General features: G+C 45.5%; 1 protein-coding gene across 1 annotated transcript in view; it reads right to left on the reverse strand.

Annotated features, from left to right (window-relative positions):
* The window catches only part of afap1 (actin filament associated protein 1), an 85,861-nt gene extending 68,719 nt beyond the window's left edge, over window positions 1-17,142 (reverse strand). The window contains exon 1 of the mRNA XM_064343617.1: window positions 16,978-17,142. Coding sequence (XP_064199687.1) covers window positions 16,978-16,996 — 19 coding nt within the window. The 5' untranslated portion in view covers window positions 16,997-17,142. The remainder of the gene's footprint in view (window positions 1-16,977) is intronic.
* Between the last annotated feature and the right edge of the window lie 843 nt (window positions 17,143-17,985).

The following is a 17,985-nucleotide window of genomic DNA, read 5'->3' on the forward strand; positions in this document are numbered from 1 at the left end:
CCATTCCACAGAAATGTCACAATTTGCACTTTTAAAGGCTACAGTCCTTCTGTGCCTATTTAAAAAATGTGTCACACAGAAAAGCTATGGGACCTGTTCAAATTATGAGACTAAATACAGAGCCCAGCACTGCACACTTCTGCTCTGATCAAAGAAGCACCAAAAAAGACAGGATATGACATCACAGCTTCTGCTATGTGTGTCATGGTCATGCAGTTGCCATGACCTCATCCCTCCTCTACTTCTAAAGAAAAGCCCCATGGAAAAATGCCCCGTAAGTGCATACTGCATGGACAGCAGAGTCCTCCCCATGGTGCCATTCCATTGAGTGACTCCAGTTTTCCTGGCAGGTGCCGTGCTCCTGGGTGGAGGCGGAGTCACACGCTGAACAGGGCGGAGTTCACACTGGCTCCACCACAGGCTGTGGGAGCATTTATTCTCAGTGTTTATCTGTTATTTTGGAATGGAATGACTCGCTTTACTGAGAGCGGTTTTTAGGGTTTTGCTGGTTAATGTTTACTGTGACTGACCTTTCAGATTTAACAGTGGTGTGTGTGTGTATGCATTGACAGTAAATATGAATGTCTAAGTATGAGTGTACAGTATGAAGGGTTGGCTATGATACAGAGCACTCAGGAAGCAAAGTGGTGGAGAATGTACTGTACCAGTTCCAGGGCTAGGGCTTCACCACCCCCCTGCACCACTGTAACCAAACTGTTTTCTCTTTATGGACTACCTTTTTATGAACAATCTGATATCTTGTTCCTGCCAGTGTTATTCTTGTTGCTTTAGCAAACCTTTTTATTTCCAGCTATTTCCTCTTCAGAGCTTCAGGTTTTGGTGACCATCCAGCTTTTTTCCACAGGCCAAAGCTGAGGAGATTGTATACTGATGCAGGGAGATCTGTGTGTGTGTGTGTGTGTGTTAATGCCCTTTCCTCCCTTTCTTGGCTATCCAATGCCTTAGAAAGGCAGGGAAAAAGATGTTATCTGAAACGTTAACCAAAGTGAGTGTGTGTGTATATGCACACGTGTGCATTATATGCTTGTGCATATACACAAGTATGCAGTGTGTTCACGTGTATATGCGTGTGTGTACATGTACATGCGTGTGTGTACGTGCACGTGTGCATTATGATTGTGTGTCTACACAAGTATGCAGTGTGTTCGTGTGTGTGTGTGTGTGTCTCCATGTGAATGTGTAGGCATCTTGCATAGTGCCCTTGCTCTCAGGCTTTTTGTGCTGCTGAAAACTAAGTCTGCATCGTTACTCACTAAATAACCAAGTCACTCTTCCAGGCCAGGGAAGGAGGCAACTGGAATTTTACTGCATTTTCATATGATCCAGGGTAATTACATAGTCTAGAGAAAGTGAAGAGGATGGACAGCTGGAACCATGTCATTTAGTCCTTTTTTCAATCATCTGCTGGTCCTTATTTCTAATCTAGTTTTGCGTTTCAATATTTGCTGCTTGAGTTAAGACTGACAATTAACAGTGACGCTGTAATCCTGGATGTGTTGCGACAGGTACACCCGTTTACGGGAGAGAGAGAGGGCTCTGAACTCACAGGGCCGCGCTTTTCCTGCCGTTACCGGGAGATTAAGAGTGCAGACGGCGAAGCCGGCCTTTTCAAGACAGGCCAAAAATAACAGGCCAAAGCGGAGCCGGCGGCAGAGTCGTGCCTGCCGAAATTCTTCGGGCGCAGGCTGGAGGGCAGGGGGGGGGGGGACCGCGTGGGCGTCGTAGTCCGGAAAGCTCTGCGAGACGCATCTGAAGTACGCGGGGCCTCTCGCCGCACATCAAAGGCAGGCGGGGCGGCGGCGAGGACGCGAAACGAACCTCGAGCCTCCGTCGGCCCTCCCCGTCCTTCGCTGCGAAAACAAATACTTTCAGGGCGACTTGCGTCACATCTGGACGGCTTATCTTCCATTGTAAATATAAGCGTAATGGCGAAAATATTTTTGAGCCAATTACTCAAGGGGTGACAGAAAAGAAAGAGAAAGCAAAACAAAATGGGGGACAGAGAGACACCCCGTGCGTGGGCGCATTAATGGGTAACACCCAGGACATAACTGGAACAGCTCGACCGTGTGGTGGCGTAAATCTTCTCATAACAATTGCACCGTGGGAGTTCCAAGTTACAAAACAGCGTTGATAATTTGAAAAATTGGACTGACGCGACCCCATTGTAGCACTGCGGGTCCATCTCTGCTCAACCTGTCAGCACCACTGATACGGAGCGCTAGCTGTTCCAGAGAATCCCCTCAGACGGGAGCTCAGGTAGCCATCGCCATCTGGCTAGGCCTCGTTCAGTGTGATGTCATATGTTGCAGATCTGGTTGCAATTGAAAGTGGGCCATGCTATACTGAGTCATTGGCTCCGGTTTGTTCTCGCCTGCTTCTAGCTCTATAAGGGAAAAGAGGGAGCGTTTCTGTTCAGGCAGACGACCGGCACGGTGAGGTGGCAAGACCATAAATGGCGGGTGATGTCACTTTTTCAAGCGGTTGCATTTTTTAGTAATGAGCATGACTGCACGTTGAGCATCAGACACCTTTGTGACTTATGCAGCTTGTAGCTTTGTGGTGACCGAACTGAGAAATGGTGGTATACAATGCAGGATCCCAAAGAGAGCTCTGAAGAGGTAATTACTGGTGTGGACCAGTCACTGCTTATTTCTCATTGAGTCACACTGGACTCCCAACAGTGAAAGTGCACCGCTGCTATATTTACATACCGCACGGATATACGAATCGCATAGGAAGCCATTGTCACTTGCTGTAGTGCTCATGATGTCATCGCAGATGTTCGAGCCATTGTTCTCCCAAGTGCGAGTCAAGTCTGATCAGTGACATTGGCATTTTTATAAACAAAGACACAGACCTAGAATGTTAACATATGGTTTCTCTAACATTACAGAGGACCTGTGTGTGTGTGTGTGTGAGAGCGACAGACCGAGAGAGAGGGTATATGTGGATGTGTGTGTGAGAAATGTGTGTTTCAGTGCATTTATTTGTGTGTCACTGTGTAAGCATGTTAGCATGTGTGTGTACCAGTGCCTGTGAGCATGTGCGTGTGTGTATGAGGGTGTACAAGTGCCTGTGTGAGTATATGTGTGTGTCAGTATATCTGCATTCCATTATGTGTATGTGAGTCAGTGCCTAGTATGTGCGTGCTAGCATGTGTGCTAACGTTTGTGTGCACGTGTGTGCGCGAGTCTGCTCAGGCTTTTCTGGAAAGGCTCTGATTTCCACTCCCTCCTGTTAATACATATGGAACCGTTATTTATTCAATGATTCCAAAACTTGGCGAAAGGGGCCGAGAGCATTTCCAGCTCCGCCTGAAGTGACAGCCACACCCATCTGGAGGGAATACATGTGGGGAACCGGAGGGAGGCCGACCAGGAACCACACCTCAGCTGACCGGCCCCCCTTCCCCGCCCCCTCTCCCCCCCGTCACGCTGGACAGATTAACGAGCGCTCTCTTCATTAACCGCGGGAAGGCGGGACGGGGAGATCAGAGCGGGCTTCCCGACACGCTGCGACCAGCGAAGGGTGCGACTGGCTCATTATCAGGGTAAACACCGAGAGGCCCTCCAGAAATAGCTGACATTAAGAGTGAATGGATAAAGTGGGTTAAAACAACACGGGGAGACCAGAGTGGAAACTCTGCGAATTCAGGGGGAAACCAACGGCCGAACGTTCACTCGCACAAAGGCCGACATAAATAACTGCTGGACAAAACTCTACTTATCAGGCACAAAAACCCACACAGGACAAATATAGCTACTATAAAAAAAATGTTTTTTTAATTTTGCAATTTCGTTTAGATGTCTTTAAACATGGGCCTTTTTTCCCTAAAAATCTTGCCAGACACGATGCTGAATGAGAGCCAGGGACAGAGGAAGTGCTGTATGTTACTTCAGAATCCAGGTCATACCCGGCCTCCCAGACCCTTCCCACAACCCCCTTTCCCCTTTTTCTGACTGAAAGGTTTGCTGGCAGAGAAAAGCCGTTCCCGGTTCCGTCCGCCGCTCCGTAGGCTTCCCAGACTCCCCGGAGATCCGCCGCACGCCCGCGTGGCCCTGGGGGGAGGGGGGTGCGTGAGAGGCGAAGCACGGCATCAGCCGCGCGCGGGTTGAACGCGGCGAGAAGCCACGCCGGATCACTCCGCGATTTCCACCGTGCGATCCTCAGATGAGAGGGGGGAAGGATCGCGATTGGCCGGAGTCAAGAAGCCTTTGTGTTGCTGCGGAAGGTGGGGGGAGGGGCATGTGTAAGACCAGCGCATTTATTCTCTCTCTCACTGTCGAAAATTCAGAATAACTAGCTAAATAACTTTCTAAAGCAGCAAAAGATCATGACATTAACAATGTGAAAAACATGTCTCTCATGTCTAAATGTCCCTCTCAGCAACTCTCTCTCATCACTCATCACTCTTTTCATCACTCTCTCTTCTCCTCCATCTCAGTTTTAAATGGTCTCTCATCACCCTTTCCTCTTTTTCTCTGTGTCCCCCCCCCCCCCCCCCAGAGACTGACATCTGGTTCAAATAAGCAATGAAGCGAGTTTGACCGTCTCGGGACTTCAGATTCTTTTTGAACTTTTCTGTTGTTGGTGAACGGGACACCTTGTGTCGGCCCGTAGACACAGAAAACAACCATGAGGCCAGATAGGGGCAAAGACATGAATCTGCAGCCTGGAGGAACCAGCTGACCTCAGACACATTTCGCCACAGCCCACTGTGAAACGCTACACGTGCAGGAACACTGCAACAGCATGTGACCTCACGCCACCTCACGGCATATCATAGCATGTCCCTTTGTGCTGGCTCCTCCCACCTCCCTCGTGCATCTGACGACTGTCAGGACTCGGCCAATCACAGGCAAGCCTGGAATTATCTGACCATTTCAGTCATAGCAGACTCCAAAAAATGCATTCTTGTGGAAGTCTATCCCACATTTCCACCCCTGAATTAAAAACTACACACAGCACTGGGCAGCAAAACTGCTGACATGTCCTGGGACAGCCCCTAAAGAGGTTAACGCACTAGCGTAGCAGAACACATAGGAAACACTATCCCTCTGTTTCTCTCTTCCAAAATGTTTAAAGTGGTTGCTTTGAGAGGTCCTCATTCTGTACAGTAACAGCACCCTCCTTCTCCTTTATGTTTATCCTTTCTGCGAAAGACCATGGACACAGACACTCGCACCCACACACACATGTGCACACGCACATACAACACAACACATCCCCCAGTCCCCCAGACTGCTTTGTAAGGCAAGGACAGCAGCCACATAAACAGAACACTTATTCATTTCACAATAAAATGAGAGAAATAAGAGTTATTGTAGCATATTTGCCCTCTCAGTTTCCTCATGAAAGCCAGGAACTACAGGATTTGTTTTTATTACAACAGGCAGCAACCCACAGAGAATAAAGACAAAACCCCATCAAAAACACAAAACACACTAGTCATTGGCAAGCAGCCAGTTATAATGTAGCCTCTCTATTTATATTAAAACTCATGTTATGTTCAATTTCACTCCCCCATTGATCACAGTGCTTGGAGGGGTGGGGGGCCAGAAGAAATATGGCGTTGTTCTTTTAGTAACTGACAGCAAGTTTGTGGGTTTGCTCACAAATGTCTTTTTGTTCTTTCTGTTATTATGGAACTTCAGAAAGGATTAGATAAGTAAGGAAGGAAAGATTATATACTAAGTAGTTTGCCACTATGGAGTGGTTCCTAATTCTGATCCTAAGAACACGGTTTAATTTAGCAAGCGGTTACAAATCGACTGAAGGAAAATCCAGTTCTTACCCTGCATGAAATGAATGGGCAAAATAAACTGTTTGGCCCGAAAGGGCGAGGAAGTGCAAGAGTTTGATGCAGTGACTTTGGGGGAAAAGGACTGGAGTCCAGCCGTGGGACGACGTCCATGTTGCCCGGTAACCATTTAGAGTGACGTAAAAGGAGCGGGCAGCCAGAGGTTTGGGCCTGAGCCCTGGAAGCCCTCAGGAGGAGAGCCCAAATAGTGACTCACGTCCAGCGAAAGGAACGAGGAATTTACATCATAAAGCTGTCGCTCTCTGTTTCCGCCCCGCCGCCGCGTGATTCTTTAAGACACTTCCATTCCAAATGGCTTTTCCTGTCGGCTCCTGAGCAGTGAGTGCTTAGATGGGGGCTTGGAAAAAGCAGCGTTTAGGAAATGGAAGAAAATAAAGTGACACGAATGCTTTGATAGTCTTTCGCTTTCTGCTACATATTCCTGGCACCTTCCGTACTGGGGATTTCCTTCTTTTTATATCTACTGCCTGGTCAATAGTCTGCAGACTCCACACACTGCCTCAGAGTTACTCCGTGCCAAAGATATTCCACTAGACTCCACCGCCCACCTGTTTTAACGAAACAGACCTACCTGCATATGGGGGGTGAAAGAGAGGTAGGGAGGATGGAAGGAAGGGAAAAAAGAAAGATGGAGAGATAATGATAGAGAGGAGAGAGGAGGGACGTTTGGCAGAAAGAGAGGAAGACAGAGCGAGAGAGAGAGAGACGCCTCAAACAGCCAGCAGCACTGAATACCTGTCCTGAAGTGAACACCTGGATGTGTCCGCTCAATGGACAGGGTGCAGATGTTGTTCATTCCTGGCACACTGAAAAAGTGTCACGTGCAAACCCCTCTCCCACCCCCCCCCCCCACCTCAATCAACCCCCTCCCCAGGCCCATTTACCTAGAAAAGCAGCACAGCCCACACGGCTCAATTCAGCTTTCTCACTGAAGCTCAGATCCAGTCGGGACATGTTGACAGCCCCATCGCACGTGAGCCCTGCCAGCTGTACATCTCAGCATCCGTGCTCGCTGCTAACTGCTGCAGAGGCTGCCAGGCCTCTCGGCCGAGCCAAACCCAGCCCGTACTGCTGGAGCTGTCGTTACCTTGCGCAAATAAAAATCCTTCTGCAAAATAACATCGCAGCATGCTTCCACGTTAAACGCAGTGTACAGTCTTCACATTGACCTCTTCAGGGCAACAATAAAAAACATTTCTCTCATCCTCTCTCAATTTCATCAGGGGGCACACGACCCCCAGATACCAACACAAAATATTAGCAATATTGACAGATAACATTTAGGCCCACTCTTAAACCTCTTTACTAGTTTAGCTGTAGTTTCAGACTCTCTGGATACAGAGTGTCACAGTTTGAGAAAGTTGGTTCGCAACCAGAAACATGTCGGTTTGCTGTTTGATCTCAGGTGAGACACTGAAATTGTGGCCTTGAGCAAAGGCCACAGTAAAGTATGTAGTAAATATCCAGCTCTATTCATGCCAAAATATGTAAACTATGTAAGTCATGCTGCATAAGCATGCTTGCTAGCTAAGGAAACAGGAGTTGCCCCAATTCACTTTAGAGGCTTGAGGGTGCTAATCATTATAGCATTGCGCTGCTCAGCACGCCCACATCAAATGCTTGTTCTGGATGTCTCCGTTTTTTTGTTTTTTGGTTTCAGAGACACGTGTCCCCTAAAGAGTTCCATCTGGTTTTTGGAATGACCATCAAGCAGTTTGACCGCCCCTCTCTGTGGAAAAGAAACGACCTCAACCGCAGAAGCACAGCTTTTTTTTAAGCGCTGCGAAGCCAAACGGCGTCAGCGGCGGCCCTGCGATGGCGTGCTTAGCATTCATCCCATCTGATTAAAAAACAAGGTATATGTGCACCAACACACTGCTTCCCAGCTGCAGAGTCCCCTCAGCCTGGACAGGGAGGGAGGAACTGCCCCGATCCACCTGGGGACCTTGGAACGTTCTCGCGACGGTTCCCTGACGCTGCGGCAACTGACGTCACCCGCAGTGTTATGAGAATGCCAACCCCGCCTCCCCCCCTCCCCCCTCTCTTACTCTCTCTTGAGTGCTTTATTAACATGCCATACACTAGACAAGGGGTTCTTAAAATTTTAAATATTTTTTAAATACTTTTTCAATATCGGGAGCCAAATTGGAAATTTTGTACATTTCAGGGACCTGTCAAATACACATACTAGCATAGTTTAGTCAAGTACAGACTCATTCTGGTACCTGCCTACCTGGGACCTACCGATGACCCACTTTGGTTCCCCACCCATAGTTAAGGAAGCATTGCAACAGACACACATTGCCAAAGCAGAAACAGCAGATAGCTAAAACCAAATATGAAAGAAGACACATTGGAGAACCTTGACTACAGCATGAACAACAGGCCTTATAGTGGTATTGATTACATGATGTTGTACTGAACAAATTTAATTACTTCCACAAGAACCACATTTACTAATACAAGAAAATACAACAAATAATCGCTCTTGATCTTTCTTCTCCCCCCTCTCAAATTCTCAGTCCCTCTCATCCCCCACCTATTTCCCTCTCAATCTCCTTTTCCCAGAGTATCGTTTCCCACCACACCCCCTCCTGGGGGTTTGAGGTAATGGGCCTGGAGCTAGTCAGCCCTGTTTGTTCTGTGGAAACACCCCCAGCATAGATCACCATGGGAAATGGGAAAAAACAGGGTCCTACAATCAACGGCAGCATCACTGGTCCCCCCCCCACCCCTACCCCACGCTTGCATCCCATTTCCTCTCAGGATGTGGCAAGGCACGATGGCGGAACTGCACCGCATTACTGTTATTGCGCGATTATTAGCGCTATCACTGCGCAGGAGATAAGACAGCAGGCCGGGGCTCCACAGGGGTAAACTCCGCTTTATTAAAAGGCCCTCCAGGGCTGCTGGATCCAAATCAGAGGGATAAGGCTGGCTGCAGCCCACTACAGGCAAACCGCATATCTGCTTTTGGATCAGCTTTAGCCAGCAACAGGCCAGTTCAATCTCCACGCAATACACAATACTCCTGTTCCCATTCTACAGACCAGCTCCATCAGCATACAATACTCCTGTTCCCATTCTGCAGGCCAGCTCCATCACCATGCAATACGCAATACTCCTATTCCCATTCCATAGGCAGCTCCATCACACCCACACAATACACAATACTCCTGTTCCCATTCCATAGGCCAGCTCCATCACACCCACGCAATACACAATACTCCTGTTCCCATTTCGTGATCACACAGCACAATTTTCATGTCAACACTTAGCTCTTAGATTCATCTTTTTTTAACGATGGGAGAGGTGGGAAAAGAAAAAAGAGTTGCCCCGGGGCCTGCTCCGGTTGCCGAGCAGCAGGCATGCCCGCGCAGACACAGGCAGATGGCGTCTGATAGCATTAACGCTAACCACGGAGTGGCGACAGACCGATGAGGCGCCTGCGCCTTTAGAATCGTGCCGTTACAGGTCCCCCGATTCACTCTCCTGAAATGTCCCCTTCCACAGGGAGAAAAATAATACCCGCAGGGTCACCGGAAGGTCGTTTCTGGCTGATGGGTTTACCTGCGAAAGGCTGACAAAAAATCACTCAGTAACAAAAATAAAGCTCAAAGAGGAGGTGAGTCACCTCACACTCAGTACCACCGGTGTCAAAGCCCCAACCTGGGTGATGCCCCGGCAGCCATTCTGGATCAACACATCAGCTGAGGTGGAGACCCAAGGATTTATGAAGTCAGTTAAACCGGAGCCTGCACGGCCAGGCAGACAAAGTCACCTTCCGGAATTTTCCCCAGTACACCGGGGAACGCCCTCGTCCTTTACAATGTAGGATTTCCGGGACTCTTCATCTAACGTTTTCACTTTCTATCAATGACACCAAAACCCTTTGGCCTTGACTTAACCTCCATTTCATATCTGTTTATCACAGTGATAAAGAGTGTAGGGTCTTGTTATGCGTGATGTACATTGCTAGACTGTTTTCCCTTCCAAGGCGTTTTTGCCTCAACATGCCGGATATAATTACACAGTGATACAAATTCAACACAGTGAAAGATGGCTTCATATTTTGTAAAGGGAAGATAAGTGGTGTGAAAGCATTTCTGAGCTGATTCCCGTTACAGGCATGAAGGAGACTGCATTTATGACTAATTCGTTTGGCAGACACCTTTATCCAGGTAAATCCATAATACAAACAGTTTAATATCATCAACACTGTCAATCCCTTTAATTTTGTGCTTTCCTCTTACATTTCCAAAAAGGTGCAACATTTTTGGTTACACCATAAGCAGATATCTTTATCCAAAGGTATTTACATGGGTTTCAAATTTAAATCTGTGTACAATCTGTAGCTCAGTTTCAGAAATTTTAATGCCTCAGTTTCCACTAGTTCAGCTATGGACAAATTGTGATTAAACTGTTACAACAGAGGAAATGCTATCTTCCAGGTTCCTGGAACAGGTCATAGGGTCAAAGGTCAAGCTCACAGAGACCTCTGACCTTTCTTTCCTTTTCTACTAAGGTCAAAGTCTTAAGTGTCCTGATAGCTGTCTTTTTTCTTAAATTTTCAGTCTATTAAACACACATTCTCCTCTTTGCTAAAAGTTCCAGGTGAAATAATCTCCTGACCAGGGAGTTGGTGAGCTAAAAATTGTTAGGGTGTAAAACATCCCTTTAAACTGATCATTGGGCTCAACCTGTTTTAATTAATTTTCCTTGATGAACACACGAGCCAATGATCTGACTAATCAATTGGAAAGTACCGCACAGCTTCTTCACATGATGAGGGGAGATTAAATGATAAATTGATGAATCACTAAGTGCACTTTCCAAAAAAAGATACACCACTCTGTTAACTACCGCGCTACCTTTCAGCACAACCAGCAATAACAAAACCTGAACTTCAAGATTGTTTGAAATCTGCATATTGCAGATCTTAGCCATGAATATTGTGTGTGCAGAGAAGGAAGAGGTCTACATGTATCCACAAATAATGTTGATAAAATGTGCACAATTTTGCAAAGCAAGCAAAAAGTGATGGTATTGAGTATTTTGTGAAATAATTGCTGCATTGATAATCAGAGAAAATGACTGAAAACAGGTCAAGACCGATAATCAGTTTAAGGGGAGGTTCTCCGCCGCACCACCGCTCCTGACAGTGTTTCTTGCATTTCTTACAGCATTTTCCGTATTTTCCTACAGTTAATATTCATGCTTGTCCATTTAGCCATTTCTTTTCCAAAATAAGGCCTGAGATATCTTCCTACCAGCTAAATATGACTAAATATGGATGCCAGATCAACTTTCTGTTTTCCATTTCTACAGAATTTCCACAGGTAAACTTCACTGTCCTAATCTGTAATTTTCATACAGGTGGGTATCCATCTGTCCCGCATGAACTATGAACTGCCTCTCACTTCTAGTCTTGTTGGCCTTCTGAGTCATGCTGCAGCTTGTTGACTGAAGCAATCAAAGTAAAGTACAGGCTCAAGGCTTCCATGTCAAAGCACCACACATAGCTGCACTGATTCCCCCCCCCCCCCGGCTTCTGAGGTCAGGGAGTGGGTGCTGAGTCCTCCGCAGTGTAGTCCGCTGTGTGTCCTCCATCTGCTGTTTATAAGCCTGCCCCCTGCTGGTGGGTTCTCCAACAACACCTCCTTAGAAAGCTCAACTCGTGAGGCGCATTTTGAGGAGGCACCAACAAATCTCTACCAAAGTCCCCCCCCCTCCCTTTGATCTCTGATTGGGTCTTTTCTTTAATTCTCCTCTCCCAAATCACTACCATGTGGACCCCTCATGGCCAGGACACTCTGGAGAGGTAGGTCTGTCATTAATGCAGGCAGCGAGTGTCTGGCTTTTATTGGACCTCTAATGAGCTTGAGTGCCCTTCTCCATCTGTGGATACATGGAAGAGACTCAGAGAGAAGAGCTAACAACCCCACTATGGAAGAGAACAAAACGCTTCATCAGCACAGTTAAAAAAAGGGTTTTAAAAAAAAGTTGACCCTAATAGGTCATTTTCTGTCATGTGTCTGTGCATGTGTCTGTGTAAGTGCATGTGTGTGTGCGTGTGTGCATGCGTGTGTGTGTTGTTCATTTGCAGAATGCTCCAGTTGATGACGAAATATCACTCCCATGTATCCATGCATTAGTGGTGGTCTCTGCACTGCACCAGCATACTGCCCAACTGGCCAAAAGGCCCAGGTCTTGCAGGAAGCAGACTCTTACTGACTATGGCCTAAGAGATGCCTGTTTTACCAGCGTTGTATTCCCTGAGTGCTCCCACGTGCTCGTTGTGAGCAAAAAAGCAACACTGAGAAGAGCGATTGGGCGAAGGAATTCCATTTGACATCTGCAGCATGTAACCATTAGACTTCCAGTGGCTGATTCATGTCATTGTTGTTTATCTGGCTTCTTAAATACCCAGAGAGAACGTCAGGCCTGTGCGCTTCGCCCTTTCACTGTATTAATGGCTTTCCTTTGCCCTGAAGCCACGTCTGGCTCTGACAGGCCTACAGTACAGAGAGCAAGTCTTTAAAACAAAACTGAAGGCATAAATTCTGCACACCCTGTGCTGAGATCTCTTTTTGTTTGAGTATAATAGGATTTATTTCTGAAATCAGATTAGACGCTTTTTTTTTTTTTTTTTAAATAACCTTCGAACACACCCGGGCAAGTGAGAACAATGTCCGAAGTAAAAAAGTAAACACGTGATTGAGTTACAAAGGCTTGTTTGTAGTGCCTTCACAGGCAATATCCACAAGTCTCTGTTTTTTTGCAGTGGCTTTGAAATTCCAGTTACGCCAGACCCGACCGCAGGCACTGTCTCCCAACACCCCTCTCGTGTTGTGACAACATAAAGACCGTGAACGCTCCACCAGAACCCCACACAATGAGGGCCCGATGACGGTCAATACGGAGAAAGGAATCCGGCACAATGCAGTAACAAGTTGGGAATTTCATGTTAATGGCAGCATTCCACTTTGGCCTACATACATGCGTCCATGTTTACTTATTTATGATTTTCCAGGAAAACACAGGCTCGCATTGTCCAGAGAAATGTTTCCATCACTGGAAGTACACAGTGAAGAGGCTATAGATGCTGTGCAGTAAATCTAGGTTCAACTCAAAACAACATTTCCAGTGGCACAGCCAGCTAAAGGTTTTGGACAGAGCTCTAATGAGTCTTATGGCCTGGATGTAATCTCAGTTAGCCATTCTGAAGCAAGCCACAGGATCACCTTATGTGCATTTCCTGTTTAGCATGGACTTTCAGAGGTGCCATAGTACTCCAATTCCCAAAACAAGAGGATGCTGTAGGGATGAGGCTTACAGTTACCATAAATCGGCGGGGGGTAGAAATGGGGAAAGTCATAAAAACGAAAATCAGTAGGAAGGACAAGTCAATTTCACCAGTGGCTATAAACACAGGGACGTTGCAGGGCAATCAATCGTAAATAAAACGGCAAGTCATAGCGCACAATAATCCCAAGAGCACAAGACCTTTCAATCCACAAAATGATGTAGTATAAGTTCTCTCCCCGTAAGTGATCCTCTAATACCACTCCACTACCTTCCATCCATCCATCCGTTATCTAACCCGCTTACTCCTGATCAGGGTAGCAGGGGGCTGGAGCCTGTCCCAGCATGCATTAGAAGTATATATTATGTAACTATATATTATATAATTATATTACTATAATATATAAGTATGTGTACACATTTATTTGTTGTCAAACTATAACATATGTATAACTGTGATGCTGTGTTCAGTAAAATTTAAATATAAATATTTTATCTAATACAGAAAAGAACCAGTATTTGCATGTTTCTCTTGTTGATAAATACAGAATTACTGACTGCGAGAACAAAGATTGCTCATACTCCTCAAATAACTATATGATAAATAAATAAATGGCTAACTCATTGTTGCCCGGTTACTTTATTGTTTCTCTACTGCATACTGTGAATATGCCTTGCTTTGCTGCTATGAACATCCCATACGTCACCCTCAGGGTGCAGGGATATGGTAGGGGTTCTGGTTATCATAGAGGTGGGCAAGCTAACAGCGCTTGCGTGGCTGGGGATGTGCGCTGGTTTTATATTTCGCAGCTGGCCCGAAGCCCTCCAGATGGAAACAGATGTAAATGAAAATATAATAAAACCCCTGAGATGCCACAGCTGCCAGCCCCAGCTGGCTCATTCCCTCTCAGGGATGAGGAGAAGACCTCCAGTCTACAGAAGCGACGCTACTCGTTAAGCACCCACATATAAATTGAGGTCAGCGGCAACTGGTTCAACGCAGACTTACCAGCTTTCATTTCAGAAGTCAACATGCATAAAAAGAAATGCATGCATACATAGATGCACGCACTCACTCGCACATATATGCACACACACACATCCATTTACACATGCATGTACTCATACACACACACACAAGCACTCATACACATGCTCAAGTATGCACTTATGCATATATGTTTCAAGAGGAGCACGTATACATCATACACAGACCCTTCTAAATGCACTTATATATAGCTATATTATGCACATATGCAGAAACACAAACATGCATGCACACAATCTTTTCTGGTTCCCCCTTTTCTCCTCCATTGCTTCCCTCTTCTCTTTAGGGCAACCAGCAGAATGAAAAAGCAACTGATGAGAAGGCCCTCAACCTCAAGCACACTCAACCCCATGGAGAAATGAGCTGAGATATCAAACCTGAATCCCCACACCCACCATACAGCTGAGCTGAGATTTTAAACCTGGGGCAAACTCGAATCCCCACAGCCACCATAGATATGAGCTGAGATTTCAAACCTGGGGCGAACTCAAATCCCCACAGCCACCATAGAGATGAGCTGAGATTTCAAACCTGGGGCGAACTTGAATCCCCACAGCCACCATAGAGATGAGCTGAGATTTCAAACCTGGAGAAAACCTGTCTCTCCACATCCATTGATGAACTGAGGCAAACAGTTTGCTCAGAAGAACGAAAGCAGTGTTTATAGACACAGTGTTCATAGACAATAACCCGCTCCCTACGCCTGCATAAACCAGCACCGCATGTCCGGTATTCTTCTGGTAATGGGTGAAGTCATAATATCCAAAGGTATATTTGGGAAAACAAATGCAGGGGAGCATTTTGGGAAGCCCCAGGAAGAGGCCCTGTACCCTCACTGGCACTTGGGGTTGCTGAACTCACCTTGGGAGTCCAGATGTCCAAGAACGATGATGTCATGATCAGCCACAGCATCAATATTATACTGGGATAATGGCAGCAGCTGCTGGTGTCTCAGCACTAGGATTAAATATCAGGCACGGTAATACCATCAAAGCTTGACAAGGAAAACAAGAACACACTGGTCATTAAGCTGACCGTTATTTTAAAAGTCCACTTAATAATTCCATGTTATTCTGACAATGCATGGATCCTCAAAGACACTGGAATAGACCTTTTCATATACTTTTCAGCAGTGGAGATGCACTATACATTAAGTCTGCTGGCTTTCAATTAAACTGAATCTGTGCTGCTTGACAGCAACAAAATTTTACCCAAAAGACTTCGAGCCCACAAAACACTTCTGCCCTGTTGACCTGTTCAGTACTTCCTGTTTTCAGGTTAGAAATGTGGAATTGTGTGGAAGACAGGCCAATTTCAGTTTGGCCCAACATGAACAGCAAGTGATATTTTAAAATTTCCCACCGAAACCCTGTTAGTGTGCAAAACAGAAGGTAGGGCAGAGTTTAGTCAACAACGGCTACGTGCGCACTTCAGTGTATATCCCCTTGTTTGGGACCTGTGGGACATAGCGGCCAGCCAAAGCTACAGTGTTTAGCAGGATGCAGACATGTTTGCCTCCCATTGTCCATTGTTAGCGAGCAGTGCTCCCTCCTGCTTTTGGCTTTGGTTTTAACATCAAGGTGAAAGTTTGATGATGGAATGCTCAGGTCTACTGAAAATAAAACAAAACAAAAAAATACCACATGGGCATATTCATCACTACAAGAGCCAACTGGATAACGTGAAGATACTTGATACTTTTTAAGACACTGGTTGGTGTAATTCACAAATGTGTGTGGACAATTTCTCAGATCTCTTGGAAATATGTGATAATATATTCATAACAACTTTATAAAGATGAAGGGTAAAATGCCAGTTAACGAAGGAGTAAAATCGCCATTTATGTTCCAAATCCGTTTTAATTCTACCAAAATAAACTAGCGATTTCCCATCAAAAGACCAGGGTTTTATAATCATACATACAGTCCCGTGCCCCATTGTATTTGATTAATTGGATTTGCTTTGAATAATTGAGCGGTTTCCTCCCCCTTATTTCAATCCACAGCACGTGCACGCTCGCTCAGAAAGCCAGCTGATCTCCTTCTGTCCCACCACGAGTCTCGCGCCGCGGGTAGAGCGTTGACAATCACACACTGAGCCAAGCGCTGCCGAGATCATTAGCCACTACCGACAATTAATCTGGCTGCTCCATTGTCCCTGTCACACGCACTGCTCCTTTGTGATCACTTCCCTCGCGGTATACGACTTTATATTGGAACAAAATAAATATTTGCCCGAGCATCAGAGTGGAAATTGATGAGAAAATCTGACCGTATTGATTTTCTCCCAACGACGCCTCTCGCAGTTTAGGACAATGGCCACAAAAAGGGCTATTCAAACCAACAATTATAATGAATAAAACAAGAAGGCATTTTGTCAACGAAATGTGCATGGGACTATAGCTCAGTGATACTTTAATTCCATTCACAAATTAGGCAGAATGCAGATAATTTCTCTCAAATGCAAACTGACTTATTTCTCAGGCTATATATAAACGTTTCTTAATGCTTTAAAAGTATGTTGCTGTATTCAAATAAACATTTTGCCCACAATATTTACGTTAGTTATAGTATTGCTCTATTTTATCACAATGACTGCACGTTGCACCCCCAGTGCGTCATAAACGCCGGTGTCATGATGTCATTCACGTTACAGTATTAAATATTGTTTTGGCTAATAGTTCAGAAAAATGAGCGTCATCGTCGTAGTAAAGAATGTGACACTAGAGCAGAGATGCCATGTGACAGAAAGACAAGCAAAAATGACTATGCTATCCTACCTTTACTCTTGTTCTCCATGTTGTTCTAATCCAAATCAGCGTCTTCTTTATTCCGGCTCAGTGACAATAGAGTTCGCACCAATGTGCTCATCGGGACTCCAAACTCGGGGGATTTGATTTCCTTGGTCCAGACCATGGACGCGTCGCGAACTGTCAAACATCAATGGTGAGTAGCACGGACCCAAGCCTATCAAATTTGCATCCACTGTGCGCAACAATCCAATGTCAGACAACAAGAGGCGGGATCAGGGGCAGAAGGTGGATCTTAGGTTGGCTGACGTGGTGAAGGACCACTTGAAAATTACTATCAACAGTACAAACCAATCATAGCTCTATTGATGTATTTACGTCCAACCCAAATGTATATACATTTTAAATAAATTACATTAGGAAATTACTACAGCTTTGCTATGTTCTCCACGCACACTGTCATTGTCAGGTAATGCGGGGTCTAGATTATCTATTTATCAACAATTGATGTTTTTAAAAAATATTTTCTAGCTCATATGTGCTTGTGAAGAATGCATTAAAGTACAAGATTCATTCTGATTGGGGCAGACATCCACAGCTTTCTCCAGCAACTCAGCTGCAATGAGTTGGTAGTGCAATCCTGTGGTTAAAGGAGTGCTTGTGCTAGTAACCCAGAGGTTGAAGGCTTGATTCTTGGTTGGATAACTGCCATTGTGCCATAGAGCAAGACAGCTGCTTAACTTTATTAACTTTAGTAAATATGCAGTTGTATTGTACATACAGGTAAGAAAGTGAGATAAGGACATCTGTGATAGAAAGAACACTTGTGATGTACTGTAACTACAGGAAAAATACAAAGACAATAGAGTTCAGATATCTGTGGTGAAATCCCCAAGCTGTGCTGCTTTAACAAATACAATGGTCACATCAGATATCCTTTAGCTCAGCCCATTAGACAAATAAATGGTAATACAACAAAAAAAAAGATATTCCTAATCTCACATTAACAAAAATCTGCATTGTTCAGAAGAAATATGG

The sequence above is a fragment of the Anguilla rostrata genome, chromosome 7 (assembly GCF_018555375.3).
Source record: "Anguilla rostrata isolate EN2019 chromosome 7, ASM1855537v3, whole genome shotgun sequence".
NCBI classification, from domain to species: domain Eukaryota; kingdom Metazoa; phylum Chordata; class Actinopteri; order Anguilliformes; family Anguillidae; genus Anguilla; species Anguilla rostrata.